Genomic DNA, 19931 nt, shown 5'->3' with positions numbered 1-19931 from the left:
GTGTTTTTATTCCTCTTCAACGTCTCTCCCATACAGAGCCGCCTTTTTCACGTCCGCACGCGTCTTTCCCGTGCGCGCACGGAGCGCGGTGGTGCGTTTACGGGCAGTCGGAGAAATCAACGCCAACAAAAAAAATTACATCCAGCCTAGTTAAGACCATACCAAAGACTATAAAAATGGGACCCACTGCCTCCCTGCGTGTGTGACGATCATTGGGACTTAAAAAAAAAAAAAAAAAAGAATTAAAAAAAAAATTCATAAAAATTGGGTGCGTATTATACATGGGTACAGGCTTTTTTCCAGCATCAGCATGCCATTTTTAGGGTGCGTATTATACATGGGGGCGCACTATACACGGAAAAAAACGGTATTATGGCTTTTACGCACGCCCAGTCCTACTCGGACCAGCTCAGTGGCCGAGTGGTAGAGTGTCCGCCCTGAGACTGGAAGGTTGTGGGTTCAGATCCCGGCCGGGTCATACCAAAGACTATAAGAATGGGACCCATTGCCTCCCTGCTTGGCACTCAGCATTAAGGGTTGGAATTGGGGGGTTAGATCACCAAATGATTTCCGAGCATGGCACCGTTGCTGCTCACTGCTACCGTCTCCCCCAGGGATGGATCAAAATCACATGGGGATGGGTTAAATGCAGAGGACAAATTTCACCACACCCATTTGCTCGTGTGACAATCATTGGGACTTTAACTTTTAACTTTAACTTACTCTACGGGGCTCTCTTTCACCTCCGTGGATGGAAGTCGGGGGCCGGCGCTCGGCCGGGTGGCTGTCCGTGGCTGGAAGTGCCACCTCCGGAGATGGAAGTCCACCTGCCTGGAAGTCAACGCCGGTGCTTGGGGCCGTGTGACGTTGAACTATTTATAATTATTTGATATATTTTATTTCTTGTAGCAACTTGTAGTATATGTTATATACCAAACCCACGTCTTTCCTTGTACTTTGTTAACGCTACAATATAGTTATATACTAGATCTGTGGTATAACGACGAGGCTGACGTCAGGGCGCACGCGGCGTTGTTGACAAAGAACGAAGAATTTGATAGATGGATTTAATGTGTGGAGTTTGCATGTTCTCCCCCTGTCCGCGTGGGTTTTCTCCGGGCACTCCGGTTTCCTCCCACATCCCCAAAAACATGCTTGGTAGGCCGAATGAGCGCTCCAAATTGCCCCTAGGTGTGAGTGTGTGTGCGGATGGTTGTTCGTCTCTGTGTGCCCTGCGATTGGCTGGCAACCAGTTCAGGGTGTCCCCGCCTACTGCCCGATGACAGCTGGGATAGGCTCCGGCAAGCCCGCGACCCCCGTGGGGATAAAGCGGCACAGAAAATGGATGGATGGATTTAATGATTTGGAGTGACACAAATGGTTTGATAATATTATTGCTTATATAATAGTTATTTGATATATAATTTATATATCGTCATATGGGCCTGTGGAATATTTTGAAGTGCAAGCGCCGTCAGCAGCCCGCGGCCGGCATTGTTAACATAAAGGGCGATCGATAGATTTAATGAATTGGAGTGACACAGATGATTTTATAAACGTGTTATTTATGTAATAGTTATTTGAATAAATCTGAATGTTACGTTAGGCCCGTTCTCAAATCTTCGTTTGTGTTTATGTCACGTTAGCATACCTATCGTTTAGCCTGTTGTTGCTCGTTCATGTCTGTTCTTGGTGTTGTATTTTGTCGAATAAATTGCCCCCAAAATGCAACTTGTACTCCGGAGCGAGGTATATATGTTATTTTTCACGTTATTGTGCATTTTATGGCTAATACGACCTATATTCCGGAGCGACTTTTAGTCAGAAAAATACGGTACAGTCTTCATTAGATTTTTTGTTACTGTTATCAGATATTTCTTACTTTTAGTACTGAGCAATATAATTGGAAATTCAGATCACTGCACAATAACAGTATAGCCCACAATATCAGATTTATCCATCCATCCATCCATTTTCTGTACCGCTTAGTCCCCACGGGGGTCGCGGGCTTGCTGGAGCCTATCCCAGCTGTCATCGGGCAGTAGGCGGGGGACACCCTGAACCGGTTGCCAGCCAATCGCAGGGCACACAGAGACAAACAACCATTTGCACTCGCACTCACACCTAGGGACAATTTTAACGAATAAATCGTACCTGAATATGTGAATTATATGCAGTGGTGCCTCTACTTATGAACGTACTTATGAACGTTTCTCTCAATTTTTTGCATCCCCTTATGAACCAAATTTCGACTTCCGTGAAGGCAATGATTAGTGAGTTCGGCTGTGTGTCACGAATCGTCCCCGGTTGTTTTATTATGTGTATATGTTACCATGGTTTCTGTTTGCGTCGCCCCCTCGCCTCATGTCGGTTTGTCTGGTCTTTCGGTTCGGTTAGTTTCTTTCCAGGTTGGTCTGTCGGTTTCCTGTCACTCTGTCTCTGTTAAGTTATTTTAGTTTACTGGTTCTGTTGGTTTGTTCCCCTCATCCTCCCTTCCAACTATCTTTTGCCTCAATAAACCCTGGTCCAAGCTGCATTTGGTCGCCCAGCTCCACCCATTCCGTGACAGTGTATACACATAATGCAATTTTGAAGGTATTAGAGAGGTACGTACTTATTTAGAATTTATTTTGTAATATTTCTCAAATTTCTCCCCACTTACGGACTGTTAAATAGCCCGTCTTAAAATATGTATATTAATATCTATAAATCGTGCGCTCTGTGAGGAACAACCTCAACCAATCATTGTGCAGGTGTGAATGATGGCAAAATTGATCAGTTAACTTGTCAATCAATCTGGTTTTTGTGTTTTATTTCCTTGTTGATATTCATGCTCGCTCACGTCTCTGCGCCAAGTACTGTACCTGTAATGTGATTAAAACTCTGCGACACTCTGGCTTCATTGTAGCGTTCCCTGCTTGACTTCTGAGTGAAAATGGCTGATGAACGTCGTGATGATGTGAGGTTCTCGCAAAAAAAAGCCTGTTTTTGACGTCTTTGAGAATACAACTTCAAATGGCGCCAGTGCATGAGAGTGTGGAGGCGTTTCCTAAAAACAACAGGGAAGGGTGGTGAAGAGGGACCTGCGCATACGCAATACTCAAAAACGGACAAATAGGCTCTGGTTTCTGAGCTGTCGGAAAGATCGTCTGTAATGCCTTTACATCAGGGGTCCCCAAACTTTTTGCTGTGAGGGCCACATAACCTTTCCCTTCTCTGATGGCGGGCCGGTGTCAGTTTGTAACAGAAAAAATGTGACGATCGTAGGCGAGCTTAAAAAAGTTATTGTTTTCCAGAAAGCCACACATAACCAAATAACGGTTATTTAATCACCCTTTCCAGGTTCTTTACACAAAAAAAGTCAGGAAACTAATAACACTATTAATGAAATAAATAATAACTAAATAACCCTCTCCGAGTTCTTCACAGAAAAATCAGGAAATAAATAATAACTAAACAACTCTCTCTGGGTTCTTCATAGAAAAAAAACCATGGAACATTAACTTTCTGTTGTGCCATGCACAATCTTAACAGATAAAAGTTCAGCTCAGTTGTCAGAGCAGAACCTCTCTGACACATGAGCAGTCTCTTAAAGTTCTTGTGTTCCTTCCTTATAATCCTTTTGTAGGTTCCAGTAGGCTTGTAGACACCGCTGTCTTTTTTGTTAAAGTTTGATAGTGCGTCATAGTCTGGAGTAAAATTTGTTGTGGCAATTCTTAGGCGAGATCCGAGGTGTTGGTCCGTTTACCTCGATCTGTGACGGGTAGATGTTGACGTTCATGTGGCTGAACGTCACGTCGCGTACGTCGAGCCAAATTGGCCACTCTCTTTTAAACGCTCGGCACTGTGTTCACCGTGCTTTTCCTTGGGCGACATTTTAACGGAAGGATTCCAGGGGAAGGTTTGTGGGTGGCTTAAGCGCAAAACTGCATCTGAAAGCTCAGCGCGCAAATTACAAGAATGCTGTCGTCACAGCCCACGCTCTAAATTCGGGACTGATACAAATAGAGCGCGAGTGCGCCATGTCCGTACACGCACTTGTGAGTGTGCGCCGAGCTTTCTGACACGGCTTCCGGTAGTAAATGCGCAGGCGAGCGCTTCCCCATCTACTGGGGAAACGCAGTCATTGCAGGCAAAATGACAAAAAAAAAAAGTTTAATACAATTTGTTCAGGGTTGGCGGGCCGGATTGAACGGTCCCATGGGCCGTATCCGGCCCGCGGGCCGTAGTTTGGTGACCGCTGCTTTACATCATGTCACAAACGAACACGTACTGTCAGGGTGGAAGTCAGTCGGCAAGTTCCAACTTCACAGCAGTTATCTGTGATTGCCTATACAGGTCTGACCGCAGTTCCATATTAACATACTTTGTAAACCTCAAGCTCCTGCATGTACTCCAGCAAATGAGTTTCTGCTTCTGTCATGCCAAGGACTGTGTGCCTCTCACACACACGGAATTTAAAGACAATTATAAGAGACGCTTCAAGTGGCTGCAAGGGAAGTCAGATGTTCACACTCACAATGGCGCAAACGGCTTGTTTCTAAATATGCCAAGTGTGCATCTATGAAAATACCAACACTTGATGTTGCCAGCTCATTCACAGTTTGATAGCACACGAATTTATAGTGTTTGCATCTATGGTCAAACCTGAATGGGATTAGGCTCTGCAAAAGGTAACAAGGCCTCCATGGGGACCACCCAGGGTGAGATTGTTGTTCCGAAGTTCTTCCCCAAGAATGGACCCAGAGGGACATACTCCCAAGCTTGAATGTCCCGAGCTGAAAGAGATTATATGTTCATGAACATGAGGTCTTTTGTCGCTGTACACAGACAGGCACAGGTTACTTAGTCTTTATATTCTAACCCAGGGGTGGGCAAACTTTTTGACTCGCGGGCTGAACTGGGTTCTAAATTTGGACCGGAGGGCCGAACCAGGAGCAGATGGACGTAGTGTTTGTGTGTAGTAATATAAGCGACCTGTAAAGGTCATTGCATAAAAGATTTTGGCCTTTAGTATGTAGTAAAGCATGGATATTCCAAACAAGTTTTTTGAAAACAAATGCATTTATTAACAGCATTAAAAAACACACACTAAAAAACTGCTATCAGTGATTCTCATAAAATACGACACTGTTATTATGAATAACAGTCTCCATCACTTCAGTGCCTGTAGGTCAGATTAATGAAATATGTTAATCTTATGAGATCACATCAAACGGCAAACATTCTGACCAAATATATCATCTTGAAGAATCGGTGAAAGCATACATCCAAATAAAGTAATCAAAACGGCAACACGGTGAGGGGTATCTGAAAATCAGAGCAGAGTTTTAACTCACAAACACCTGGTAACAGAGGTGAGGAAATGGGAAACACTTCCTTAAAGTAAGCCTTAAGAACTTTACCGGTTAAGATTAGTCGCAAACAGGTAGTGCATCAATGTCCTTGAGCATCCTGCATTGTTTGAAAATGAGAATGGTCGCTAGTTTCAATCCCTGCTATGTGTACAAATCATATTCAAAATGCATTTTTTTACAACAAACTTGAGAGCCTCCCCTTCATTTTCAGTGGGAACAGTGTTGTTGGTCTCCCTTTTTTGCTAGTGCGTCATAGTCTGGAGTAAAAATTGTTGCGGGAATTTTTAGGAGAGATCCATGGTGTTGGTCCGTTTACCTCTGTTAGAAAAATGTATATATATGTTATCATGCGTTCTTTAATCAATACTTTACCGCAATAGTACTGCAATATATGCTTGCTGTTTGGCCTTGCTGTTTTTATGATGTACCACAGAAGAGAAAAGTTACGGCTTGGTCAGACAAGACGCAGCTGACGACGCAGCAAAAAGAAGACATCTACCGAGACAGTTCCTCTCTAACAAAGACCACTTTGTTAGACAACATGCCTCATTGCTGTCTTGCACCCCAGATGAACCTACAAGTGACCATCATTGTCAGGGTTTTCCTAACTATCTTGATCGTAGGATTAGGTTGGAATGCATATAACCAGTAATAAATAACCTAGCTTGTCCCATCCTACACAATGTCGTAAAACATCCCTTGCTATGTTTTGACTAGAGGTCAAAGGTTTTCTTTTCTATCTAGTCCACTCAAACTCCTCTTCCCAGATGTTCTTATCAGTATGTAAACACCTAGTGATTTTTCCTTACGAGGCAAAGCCCACGTGCTTTACACCTTCCTTTAGGGCAGTGCTTCTCAATTATTTTCTGTTACGCCCCCCCTAGCAAGAAGAAAACTATTCGCGCCCCCCCCTCCCCACCGTGACTATCCTAACTTGTCTTGTAAGTCGTAAAATGTTGCACTGTCGCAAACGTGACAGAAGTAACAATGAGAGCGCCACTGCCCCCTGCTGTAGTAGATGCGCAATTACACTTTATTCTAGTACTGCCAAAAAAAAAGCCTGTTCCCCAGGGTCACACGCGCCCCCCCAGGGGTGTAAATTGCGGGTTTTGTCACGATACGATATAATATCGATACAAAGAACTACAATACGATATTTGTCGATATCTTAAAGCCTGCTGCGATTCATTCACGATATATCGCGATATAGTGCTCTACGATCGATTTTTTTTTTTTTTTAATAAAAAAAAATATAGAACAATATCCTGATTTATAACAATTCATACGCAAAATCAACAAGGTACTGCAAACTCTTTATTTAGGAAATTACAAGAGTATTGCAGTATACAAAGTGCTTATTTTAACACTGAACTTTGATGTCGTGTTTTTTCTTTAACTGTGCGGCGAGATTTGTGCTCCCTGAATATTTGATCACCGCATGGCAGGATTTACAAACTGCACGTGTCTTGTCCGTTGAGTCATATTTTCTTTGGAATCCAAAGCGCTTCCAAACGAATGACTTGAAGCCTAAAGGGGAGCAAATTTCTTCGTCTTTTTGGACACTACCCATAGCACCAGCCCAGGAGCCGCGTACTAGTTGTCGACTCCCCTTTCACGTGCCTGCTCTGCTCACAACACAACAACGCCGGGCGCACTGCTACCGGAAAGAGGAAGCAAGCAACAATGAACTGGATTTCAAAATAAAGTCGCGTCTAATGTCCGAGGTCAAACACGGCGATATAAATCGATGTTTACGTTTAGCATCGATGCCAATAAATCGTAGAGCATTACCGTTTTTTTCCGTGTATAGTGCGCAAAATTTAACTACCGTTTTTTTCCGTGTATAGTGCGCAAAATTTAACTAATTTATTGTCCTAAAATCTGGGGTGCGCATTATACATGGGTACAAAAAAAAAAAAAAAAAATTTTTTTTTTTTTAATTTTTTTTTTTTTTTTTTTTTAAGTCCCAATGATCGTCACACACGCAGGGAGGCAATGGGTCCCATTTTTATAGTCTTTGGTATGGTCTTAACTAGGCTGGATGTAATTTTTTTTGTTGGCGTTGATTTCTCCGACTGCCCATAAACGCACCACCGCGCTTCGTGCGCGCACGGGACAGCAAACGAGCAGGTGATCGAGCAAGCGTCTGATACGAGAGCATTGCGGTCGCATGGAGCGTGTTTGAAGTGAACAGCAGAGAAGAAAGGCAAAGTGTTGTGAAATAAAATGCACAGAACGGATGCGCAAGACACGTCAGCTATATAAAGAGCGAGAGTTTTTTTCTTCCTATTAGTTTCAATTCACAGTTTAATTACCAGTTTCAATCAGCAAATAACAAAATGCGTATTACAGGTAATATTTTATTTCACAACACTTTGCCTTGTTCCTTTGGTCTCTGCTGTTCATCCTAAAACACAAAGGCGCTCTTTAAGCAATGCGACAGTGAGCGCCCGGCGCGCTGCGGTTGCGCGACCGCACCAAATTAAGCTCCCTGCGCAGTGCGCACTGAGGTCCACTTAAATTTTAGAAAGTACATCAGGACTTTAAAAATATCTTCTAAATTTCAGCGACAGCTCTGTCACAATAATCGACCAGCCCGGTGCAGTTGGGCGGTCGGCGGCGCGCTACGGTTGAGCGTTCTCTCGCGCGCTCTCTCTCTCTCGCTCTCTCTCGCTCTCGCACACACGCAAACCGGATATCATACAGAGGCCGCCATTACAGATGCGCAGAACGGATGAGCAAGACACGTCAGCTATATAAAGAGCGAGAGTTCAGTTCTCTACCTAAATCCGTATTACAGGTAATATTTTATTTCACAACACTTTGCCTTGTTCCTTTCTTCTCTGCTGTTCACTTCAAACACGCTCCATGCGCACGGAGCGCGGTGGTGCGTTTACGGGCAGTCGGAGAAATCAACGCCAACAAAAATATTTACATCCAGCCTAGTTAAGACCATACCAAAGACTATAAAAATGGGACCCATTGCCTCCCTGCGTGTGTGACGATCATTGGGACTTAAAAAAAAAAAAAAAAAAAAAAAATTAAATTTTTTTTTTTAAAAAATTCATAAAAATTGGGTGCGTATTATACATGGGTACAAGCTTTTTTCCAGCATCAGCATGCCATTTTTAGGGGTGCGTACTATACATGGGGGCGCACTATACACGGAAAAAAACGGTAATTTATTGTCCTAAAATCTGGGGTGCGCATTATACATGGGTACAAAAAAAGTTTAATTTTTTTTTTAAATTTTTTTTTTTTTTTTTTTTAAGTCCCAATGATCGTCACACACGCAGGGAGGCAATGGGTCCCATTTTTATAGTCTTTGGTATGGTCCTAACTAGGCTGGATGTAATTTTTTTTGTTGGCGTTGATTTCTCCGACTGCCCGTAAACGCACCACCGCGCTCCGTGCGCGCACGCGAAAGAGGCGGCTCTGTATGGGAGAGACGTTGAAGAGGAATAAAAACACCCTTGGAAACCAAAACTTGCCCCTCGTCGTGACTCGGAGCCGCAACAAATGTTTCGGATTTGTGTAGGGTACATTGTGACAGACAGCAAACGAGCAGGTGATCGAGCAAGCCTTGTCTGATACGAGAGCATTGCGGTCGCATGGAGCGTGTTTGAAGTGAACAGCAGAGAAGAAAGGAACAAGGCAAAGTGTTGTGAAATAAAATATTACCTGTAATACGGATTTAGGTAGAGAACTGAACTCTCGCTCTTTATATAGCTGACGTGTCTTGCGCATCCGTTCTGCGCATCTATAATGGCGGCCTCCGTATGATATCCGGTTTGCGTGTCTTTGCGAGAGAGAACTCTCAACCGTAGCGCGCCGCCGACCGCCCAACTGCACCGCGCTGGTCGATTATTGTGGCAAATTTAGAAGATATTTTTAAAGTCCTGATGTACTTTCTAAAATTTAAGTGGACCTCAGTGCGCACTGCGCAGGGAGCTTAATTTGGTGCGGTCGCGCAACCGCAGCGCGCCGGGCGCTCACTGTCGCATTGCTTAAAGAGCGCCTTTGTGTTTTAGGATGAACAGCAGAGACCAAAGGAACAAGGCAAAGTGTTGTGAAATAAAATATTACCTGTAATACGCATTTTGTTATTTGCTGATTGAAACTGCTAATTAAACTGTGAATTGAAACTAATAGGAAGAAAACAACTCTCGCTCTTTATATAGCTGACGTGTCTTGCGCATCCGTTCTGTGCATTTTATTTCACAACACTTTGCCTTGTTCCTTTCTTCTCTGCTGTTCACTTCAAACACGCTCCATGCGACCGCAATGCTCTCGTATCAGACGCTTGCTCGATCACCTGCTCGTTTGCTGTCTGTCACAATGTACCCTACACAAATCCGAAACATTTGTTGCGGCTCCGAGTCACGACGAGGGGCGAGTTTTGGTTTCCAAGGGTGTTTTTATTCCTCTTCGTCTCTCCCATACGTACAGAGCCGCCTCTTTCCCGTGCGCGCACGGAGCGCGGTGGTGCGTTTACGGGCAGTCGGAGAAATCAACGCCAACAAAAAAAATTACATCCAGCCTAGTTAAGACCATACCAAAGACTATAAAAATGGGACCCATTGCCTCCCTGCGTGTGTGACGATCATTGGGACTTAAAAAAAAAAAAAAAAGATTTTTTTAAAAATTCATAAAAATTGGGTGCGTACCGTTTTTTTCCGTGTATAGTGCGCCCCCATGTATAGTACGCACCCCTAAAAATGGCATGCTGATGCTGGAAAAAAGCTTGTACCCATGTATAATACGCACCCAATTTTTATGAATTTTTTTTAAAAAAAAATTTAATTTTTTTTTTTTTTTTTTTTTTTTTTTTTAAGTCCCAATGATCGTCACACACGCAGGGAGGCAATGGGTCCCATTTTTATAGTCTTTGGTATGGTCTTAACTAGGCTGGATGTAATTTTTTTTGTTGGCGTTGATTTCTCCGACTGCCCTTAAACGCACCACCGCGCTCCGTGCGCATGGAGCGTGTTTGAAGTGAACAGCAGAGAAGAAAGGAACAAGGCAAAGTGTTGTGAAATAAAATATTACCTGTAATACGGATTTAGGTAGAGAACTGAACTCTCGCTCTTTATATAGCTGACGTGTCTTGCTCATCCGTTCTGCGCATCTGTAATGGCGGCCTCCGTATGATATCCGGTTTGCGTGTGTGCGAGAGCGAGAGAGAGCGAGAGCGAGAGAGAAAGCGTGCGAGAGAACGCTCAACCGTAGCGCGCCGCCGACCGCCCAACTGCACCGGGCTGGTCGATTAGTGTGACAGAGCCGTCGCTGAAATTTAGAAGATATTTTTAAAGTCCTGATGTACTTTCTAAAATTTAAGTGGACCTCAGTGCGCACTGCGCAGGGAGCTTAATTTGGTGCGGTCGCGCAACCGCAGCGCGCCGGGCGCTCACTGTCGCATTGCTTAAAGAGCGCCTTTGTGTTTTAGGATGAACAGCAGAGACCAAAGGAACAAGGCAAAGTGTTGTGAAATAAAATATTACCTGTAATACGCATTTTGTTATTTGCTGATTGAAACTGCTAATTAAACTGTGAATTGAAACTAATAGGAAGAAAACAACTCTCGCTCTTTATATAGCTGACGTGTCTTGCGCATCCGTTCTGTGCATTTTATTTCACAACACTTTGCCTTTCTTCTCTGCTGTTCACTTCAAACACGCTCCATGCGACCGCAATGCTCTCGTATCAGACGCTTGCTCGATCACCTGCTCGTTTGCTGTCCCGTGCGCGCACGAAGCGCGGTGGTGCGTTTACGGGCAGTCGGAGAAATCAACGCCAACAAAAAAAATTACATCCAGCCTAGTTAAGACCATACCAAAGACTATAAAAATGGGACCCATTGCCTCCCTGCGTGTGTGACGATCATTGGGACTTAAAAAAAAAAAAAAAAAAAGAAATTAAAAAAAAAAAATTTTTTTTTTTTTTTTTTTTGTACCCATGTATAATGCGCACCCCAGATTTTAGGACAATAAATTAGTAAAATTTTGCGCACTATACACGGAAAAAAACGGTATTATACATGGGTACAAGCTTTTTTCCAGCATCAGCATGCCGTTTTTAGGGTGCGTATTATACATGGGGGCGCACTATACACGGAAAAAAACGGTATTATTTATTTGATTTTTTTACGCGACAAGGCCTGAACATTTACAGTACTTCACATCTTGATGTAAAAATGTCATATGCATAGACACACAAGGTGCATGGTATTGATCCATCCATCTTTCTCCCATGCTGATCCTATTGCGGGTAATGGGGTGGAATGTTTTCACTGTTAGTGAGTGTTTATTAAATCCAACACAATTCACTTACTGCACTGGCCTCACCAATTTATTTTTGTGAATTTAATGTAGGGCAAGTGATGATGTGCAGATGTTCTTACCACTCCAATCGTTCATAAGTACCATGCCAAAGATATGTTCATGGGCTTTCTCAATGGGGATTGGCTCCCCTAGCAAATTCCCCCCGCCAACAAAGAAAGCCTAAACAGAGAATAAAACATATGTATATTTTTAGATATTAAAAAATATATATATTTCAATTAAATAGCTTTTTTTATAGAGTTACATTTACAAATATGCATGTGATAAAATGAGAGAAAAATATAATCACCATTTCCAATTCAATGTCCAATTGCTTTGACGGACCAAACACAGGAGGTTTTGCTGCAACAAAGGAAAGTAACATTGCTGTAACTTTCATCATTTATGATCACTTGTACTGTTCTCTGTTCTGAAATATTCATAATGTGTAGAATGTACTGTGTAACAATTTAGCATTTAATTATATAGTAAGACATAAAAGCTTTTTCTTTAGCTAAAATATAACATTTATACTCATATTGTTGAAAATTTGTATGCATGCGCTTCATTTACTGGTACGTTTGGTCAACAATAATCAGCATAGTCCAAACATAGAGTTGTGCCATTGTGAACTTACTCTGATCGGGTCTCATCTGGCCCAACGGCCGACGAATGGGCGTACCAGAAACAACCACAGATGATGCTCTACCATGATATCCCACAGGAAGTCTTAACCTGCACAAGATAAGGTGCCAATTAATAAAGACAATAAAAAATACTAATCAAATTGTTTTAACTGTTTTTTAGGTACCATAATTATCTGAGGGACATTGCTTCTGAAATACAGAATATGAAGAACGCAATAGTACAGGTTTTATTTTTATTTGGTGGAAAATTGAAGCAAGACAAAAGTAATTATAATGCGAAACTCCAATTTATCAAAATTGTTTAGTTGGGCTACAACTTTTCCTCTCTAAAATAATCTGGATGATTTGAGGCTTCCAGTTTTTTGGAAAGAGAGACTCAAGCCAGCGTCTTTTGTGAAGCAACAATGTCTGGCCTCTCAGGCTTGGGCTGTTTATAAAAGGAGAACTCAGCCTTGTCATACACATAGTGTACAATAGTACTCTTGAATAACTACATAATCTCCAGCCCAAATTCAACTGAAAGAGGGGACAAAATCACCATGAGGATATTAGCGGATGAGAATACTATTTATCATATCATCTTCGAATCTAGGCAGTGCGGTGTCAAACCCAAGAAAGCAAGATGACTTAGCATTCCTACAACAAAGACCTGGAAATAAATTATGTTTGTGCTTCGAGGCAGAGGTGGCCAGAGGTCACGCTTATGCTGCTGTGCTGGAATGCCCTTGTGCTAATATAATATGAGCATCACCTTCATCAATAAAATGAACGTTGAACTGTGACTGTTCACATCATAACGCCAAGACCGCTGGGCAGTTGGTCTCACACAGTTCTCTCTCTCTAAGAGCACTTGCCTGCAGATGGTGTACCATTCAAGTATTAATGTTAGTTTACCAGTTTGGCATTAGGGCGTTTTCCTTCCCTCGAAACATAGTGCCAACATTAGTTGAATGATCCCTGGATGAATAAAAGTCAGTGTAATCACCTGTAAATAAACAAATACATTTCAAACAATGACCCAAAGCGAAATAAATCACCTGTAAAATGTACCGTTTTTTTCCATGTATAATGCGCCCCCATGTATGATACGCACCCTAAAAATGGCATGTTGATGCTGGAAAAAAGCCTGTACCCATGTATAATACGCACCCAAATTGTGACTCCTACTTAAGTCCGTGAACGTAAAATTACTTCAGAAAAAAGATCATCTTTGGGAACAACCGGATGTTATTTTGCCGGTCAGTATCACTGCGCATGCGCTAGCATACTCAATAGCGAAGAAATGTTTCGGATTTGTGTAGGGTACATTGTGACAGCAAACGAGCAGGTGATCTAGCAAGCGTCTGATACGAGAGCATTGTGTTCTTATGGAGCGTGTTTGAAGTGAACAGCAGAGAAGAAAGCACATCTGTAATGGCGGCCTCCGTATAATATCCGGATTTAAAAAAAAAAAAAAAAATTTTTTTTTTTTTGTACCCATGTATAATTCGCACCCCAGATTTTAGGACAATAAATTAGTTACATTTTGCGCATTATACATGGGAAAAACGGTACTTGGTGAGTAAGATGCAATGAAATGTAATATTTAAAAGCAAGCAAGAACTATTTTTTTGAATTCAACTAGCATAACCCTGAATTGATTAGTACAGTACATACTGTATTTTCCTGGTACATTATAGGGACACACTTCCACCTAGAGCTAAGAAGTGTCACTGCATGAGCCTTTCAGAAAACCCTTGATCAGCCAACAGCCCTGCCCTGTTACTTTGGCATCTCTGTCATTATACTGCATTTGTCACGTTTGACTCAGGGTCTGATCCTTTGGCTCATAAGATCTTAGATTTCTACGCTTAATAACCTTTTGCTATCTATTTTATAATATTCTCCTTCAATCTCATCAACAGCTATTTGGATTATAAATTTACATAGAAACAATCAAATTCAAATTTATGTTTGGAATTCTTTATTCTTTGTGTAAATTGACCAAATAAAATCTGATACACTGCATCAGGAGACTTGGGAATTGTTTATCAGCTCAGTGGCCTAGTGGTAGTGTCCGCCCTGAGACTGGAAGGTTGTGGGATAACCCATTGCCTCCCTGCTTGGCACTCAGCATTAAGGGTTGGAATTGGGGGATTAGATCACCAAAGGATTCCCAAGCGTGGCACCGCTGCTGCTCACTGCTCCCCTCCCCCCCAGGGGATGGATCAAAATCACACGGGGATGGGTTAAATGCAGAGGACAAGTTTCACCACACCCAGATGTGTGTGTGACAATCATTGGGACTTTAACTTTAAATTATGAGAATGTCTCATTTTATCTTTTCCTTGTTTAATTTCAAAACGATCTGTATTGGAGTAATTTACACAGATAAATTTGTATTTGTCCAAATAGAATATTTTTATGTCTGTGATGATGTTGTGCATTTGTGTGTCAACCTACCGATATCTGCGGGAAGATGCATTATGGCTGCGCTCTGTGGGACAAAAGCTCTGCAACACCAAAAGAAAAACACGTTAGATGAAAACGAGAGTGCAATACATTAAGCTACAACAAAGTCATTACACATTTGAAGACAAAAAACAAACAAATAAATTAATGTGAAGAGATAATACTTGAAGCTTCTCTTTGTATAAACTACTGTGCCAGAGGAGGAAAGAAAGAATGGGAGGGGACCCAAATGTGGTCAGGAAAACTCCCAAACATAAAACCCAGTGGAAATTGTTGCTAATTAGAGTATTAAAAGACCAAACACATTAAATAATAAAAGGAATTAAAACAGGGAAGCCAAACACAGGAAACCTAAAGTATGATACAGACCTGACAAGGACAGTAAAACAGGTGGTTAAATGCAAAAAATGCAGAAGACGAGGTGAAGGGAAAAGCTGATGTTGAAGAAAAGCAAAGACAAGCATAAGACAGTCGTAAATATAAACTAAACAAGTAGTTCCCTGAATCTAAATCAAGTCAACCTTAAAATCAGCATGATCCAAGACACATTGATGCTTTTTCCCATTTGATAACAGTTTATTAAAATAAAGCTAAAGAAACTACTAACTGGTCATATGAGAACATGAGTGACTCACAGTGAGTTACGGTAAGAAGAGAAGTCCAGGTAATAAAACTTGCTGGTGCTCATCATCGAACCTACCTTGCTCATCATCAAACCTACCTTTACTCAACATCAGCTCCAAAAGAGGACTACAGTTAATGTTATACGTAGCTAATCAATGTATTGTGATTCTGGCATCTGTGATTTCATAAGATGTCTGGCTTCATATTAATCATAATACACATTTTGAAGGTATGTGACACTTTTCTTAAATTGTCCATACGGTACTTGCTTGATGGACATGCTAACTTGTTTAGGCACTGTCAAGCATGGTGCTGATTTTACTCCTCTTAATGCCTTGAAGAATAATCGTGCTATCATGTGATCATGTTAAAAAAGAACTTGTGTGACTTCACTCACAACATGACCAGAATACAAACATACAAAACAGTAACTTGGTGAAAATGATGAACTATACTTTAGAGCAGGGGTGTCCAAACTACGACCCGCTGGTCAACTGCGGCCCGCGGTCCAGTTTTTATTGGCCCGCAGCAAATTCTGAAAACATAATTGAATATGGCCCGCACAAGAACCTTGAGCTCAACTCTGTTGCACTTCTCAGTTTCAACACTAGATGGAGCCCGCCACACAAATGAAATCAAGCGAAGAAAAACTTTTACCCGCGAGTCCCCAGAAATGGCTGCACCAAAGAAACGCAAAATAGCAAGTGAGTGTAGAATATTTCAAACACGAAGAAATCAACAGAAAGTGTGTCTGTTTGATTTGTAATGAAGATGTTGCTGTGATGAAAGAGTATAATGTCCGCGCATTTACTCCCGGGAGCCGTGTCAGAAAGCTCGGTGCACACTCACAAGACATATTCTCGTAATTCGCGCGCTGAGTTTTCAGATACAGTTTTACGCTAATGCCACCCACAAACCTTCCCTAGGAATCCTTCCATTAAAATGAGAAGCCTGAAGAAAAGAAAGGTGGACACTGAGTGCCGAATGTTAAAAAAGAGTGGACAATTTGGCTCGACCTACTACGTGTGTGAGAAGACGTTCAGCCACATGAACGTCAACAAAGCCCGTCACAGATCTAGGTTAACGGACCGACACCTCGGCTCTATCCTAAGAATTACCACAACAAATTTTACTCCAGACTATGATGCACTAGCAAAATAGGGAAACCAACAATACTATTGATTTTATTTCTTACTTTATTTAGATGTATTCTTTCACTGATTCTTCAAGATGATGAATTTGGTCAGAATGTTTGCCGTTGGATGTGATTTCGCCTCATTAGATAAACATATTTCATAAATCTGACCTGCAGGCGCTGAAGTGATGGAAAATGTTATTCATCATAACAGTGTCGTATTTAATAAGAATCACTGATAGTAGTTTTTTGGTGAAACATTTTTTTAATGCTGTTAATAAATGCATTTGTTTTCAAAAAGCTTATTTTTAATATCCATGCTTTAGTATCTACTAAAAGTAAAAACCTTTTATGCAATGACCTTTACATGTCATTTATATTACTTCACACAAACACTACATCCATCTGCTCCTGGTTCGGCCCCCCGGTCAAAATTTAGAACCCAATTCGGCCCGCAAGTCAAAAAGTTTGCCCACCCCTGCTTTAGAGACTCACCTACTACGTAGAGTCCAGTCGTCTCTGAGAGTACTCTCATTGGGTGAGAGCAAAAACTGCAAAGTACTTCTGGTCTCCTTCCATGCTTCATATCCCAGACCCATTAAAGCATTTAGTGTAGGCTGGAATATAGGACACAAGATCATATGCATAGAAAAACCCAACATTGCGGATAAGCATGTAACGATTTGACAAGCAGTATGTGTAAAATGGATTGCTGTAACAGTGTATAGTAAATATTTGCTAAAATATGGCTAGCACCAATTATGTGATGGAACCCATTCCAGGGTTTTAGAATGTCTGAAAGACGTCAGTGGTAATAATATTGTTTCCAATATTGTTTTTGAAAAAAAAGTCTGTCATACCACTGTTAAATTAGCAAAAGTAAAATAGTAATACTGTTTAATTTTGGGGCAGCACAGTGGTGAACTGGTTAGCACGTCCGCCTCACAATGCAGAGGTGGTGGGTTTGATTCCGGCTCCGGCCTTCCTGTGTTGTTTGCCTGCGTGGGTTTTCTCAGGGTACTCCAGTTTCCTCCCACACCCCAAAAACATGGTTGGCCGATTGACAACTCCAAATCGTCCGTAGGTGTGAGTGTGAATGGTTGTTCGTCTTTGCGTGCCCTGCAATTGGCTGGCAACCTGTTCAAGATGTCCCCCACCTATTGCCTGAAGTCAACTGGGATAGGCTCCAGCACGCCTGCGACCCTCGTGATGGATGTTTAATTTTGTCAATCCTAGAGCCTTATTGAGGAAAATACTGTACAATGCTTCACTGTGTAAAGAAAATACCTGTTGGAAGACATCCTGATGTTTGGCCATCACAGGTCCTTGAAACAGTGAGAGTATCACACTCAGGTCCAGTATCTGGTCTCCAATGGCGACCCCAATGCGACGTTTGGGCTGAGGAAATACAACTTTTCAAATGATCTCTGTGATTCCTTCAGGGTTCATCATTCTTACATTTACTTTAGCATGCTTCTGTAACAAAAAGTACTCAGGCAAAAAATAAATTATTGCGTTAAAAGCTACACTTTTCTTGTTCTATGCAAATTCATAGAACAAAAACCAAAATTACTTACATGATCTAATGTGGAGAATACACCATATGGTAGGTTGTGGAAAGAGAAATCACATGCCGGATCTACTTTTATATAAGACATTTTCTCTCCAGAGGTAGTGTTCCAAGTTCAACCTCGTTGAGTTACTGACTGCGCAGGCAGCATCTGTGAACGTTTATAAGTGTTGCAGCCTTTGTATGGGTTCGCCTGCTGTAGCACATCCAATCACAACAAGCCGGTCGGATCCACCCTAACTTTGGCCCTCAGAAGTTAATTTAAACCAGTTTGGGGAATGACTAAGCAGTTTTACCTCCTTCACGTGAAAATTGTTATATATGTAGTTATATTTTTTTTTCTTGCATATATTTTACATTATATCTTATATATCTTATATATATATATATATATATATATATATATATATATATATATATATATATATATATATATATATATATATATATATATATATATATATATATTATATATATATATATTATATATATATATACTATGTAAACATATAATGTAAAACATACGCAAGAACAATTTGACATTATTTGCTCGACAGTGAAAAATGTATTATTTGGGCTGAAAAAGATACAAGCTTTCATATTTAGTTCTGAGTTTCCAAACGCGTTTGATTTTAATGATGGAGGCAGATGAGGAAAAAAAAGAAAGCTAAAGAAAAATTGCAATAATCCTGAATTGTAATAGTCACTTTACGAAAAAGAAAAAAACAAAAAAAAAAGCTTAAATGTAACTTCCGCGTTGTTGCGTGCATCATAGGGCGTTCGGACGCTTTAACTCTGAAAGTAGATATGATCGGATAGGACTCGACTCCCATATATTTCTGAACACTGCCTGCACTGGGGCACATTGTTGGACCGCCTTGTGCGCTCACCGGCACTTCAGTTTTGTTTTTGTCACACACACGCACACACAGTCATACGTGAAAATCGAACTCACAGTGTCGGCACACAAGACAAGCAAGACCATCAGCGACTACCACACCGCAGTTTTTGAGTACCATGAATATCCAAACTGCTAATTTGAGCAAAAATGTATGTGCGAGCACTGGTTCACGGGTACGCACATGTCCTCTTCCTTGTGTTGTGCGTATTTTTGAACACACCCGCATAGTGCAGAATCGTACGGCAATGTCACCGCCATATTTGATGTGGCAAACTGCAGTATTTGGTAAGCAGTGTTCAGAAAGTTCATTTTCACATGAACTAGTTCAAAGTTCAGTTCACAACTTTTAAAATGCACTCGTTCCGTTCATAGTTCATAATTGAAAATTTATTCACTAAGTTCATTGTTTTCTTCCCCTGAATAAAAAAAAGGTTGCTGTTACCCTCCAGCGTATTGGCATTTTCTCATTGTTTATTCTCATTCCATTCACACTAGTATCCAGGTGCTTCTATCATCCCACAGTCTGAAATACAGGATAAAAATGCTCGAATTGTCTTTTTCTTTAATGAATTGAAACAAAAACATGACTGTGGTCCAGAATGTGCAAACACAAACAATTTGCTATAGGTGCCAGACTGAGGTAGGAAACAAAGGATGTACAAATGAAGTCCAAGATATTTAAAGTAACATTATATTTGCTTCAACAAAATTTTTAGTGACTGTATTATTTCTTAATCTGTTCTCCCAAAGAACAAGAAAACAGTCATAATTTGTGTTCTGCCCTCAGAATTTTTTTCATGATGTTAGAATTGTACTTAAAACAGATGTATTTAATCTACCGTAAATTTCGTACTATAAACCGCAACTTTTTTCTCAAATTTTGAACCCTGCGGTTTATAGTCCGGTGCGGTTTATATATGATTATT

The 19931-nt window shown here is 41.1% G+C and overlaps 1 protein-coding gene across 2 annotated transcripts; it reads right to left on the bottom strand.

The window, feature by feature from the left end:
• Window positions 1-2795: 2795 nt before the first annotated feature.
• LOC133148781 (fumarylacetoacetase-like) lies at window positions 2796-19218 on the bottom strand. Of its 2 annotated transcripts, XM_061271712.1 has the most exons (11): window positions 19060-19212; window positions 18112-18255; window positions 17822-17932; window positions 17030-17151; window positions 14767-14816; window positions 13219-13309; window positions 12315-12412; window positions 11988-12040; window positions 11758-11857; window positions 4648-4778; window positions 2796-3049 (listed from the first exon to the last, which is right to left on the bottom strand). In XM_061271712.1, the coding sequence occupies exons 2-11, from the start codon at window positions 18190-18192 to the stop codon at window positions 2900-2902; spliced, it is 987 nt and encodes a 328-aa protein (XP_061127696.1). In that variant the 5' UTR covers window positions 18193-18255; window positions 19060-19212; the 3' UTR covers window positions 2796-2899. The 2 variants fall into 2 exon arrangements, with proteins under 2 accessions (XP_061127696.1, XP_061127697.1); XM_061271713.1 differs by lacking the exon at window positions 18112-18255 and having other exon boundaries at window positions 19060-19218.
• Window positions 19219-19931: the final 713 nt, after the last annotated feature.

The sequence above is a fragment of the Syngnathus typhle genome, unplaced genomic scaffold (genome assembly GCF_033458585.1).
Source record: "Syngnathus typhle isolate RoL2023-S1 ecotype Sweden unplaced genomic scaffold, RoL_Styp_1.0 HiC_scaffold_159, whole genome shotgun sequence".
Classification (NCBI taxonomy): domain Eukaryota; kingdom Metazoa; phylum Chordata; class Actinopteri; order Syngnathiformes; family Syngnathidae; genus Syngnathus; species Syngnathus typhle.
The sequence above is the reverse complement of the archived record's forward strand: the minus strand, read 5'-3'. Positions and strand labels throughout refer to the sequence as shown.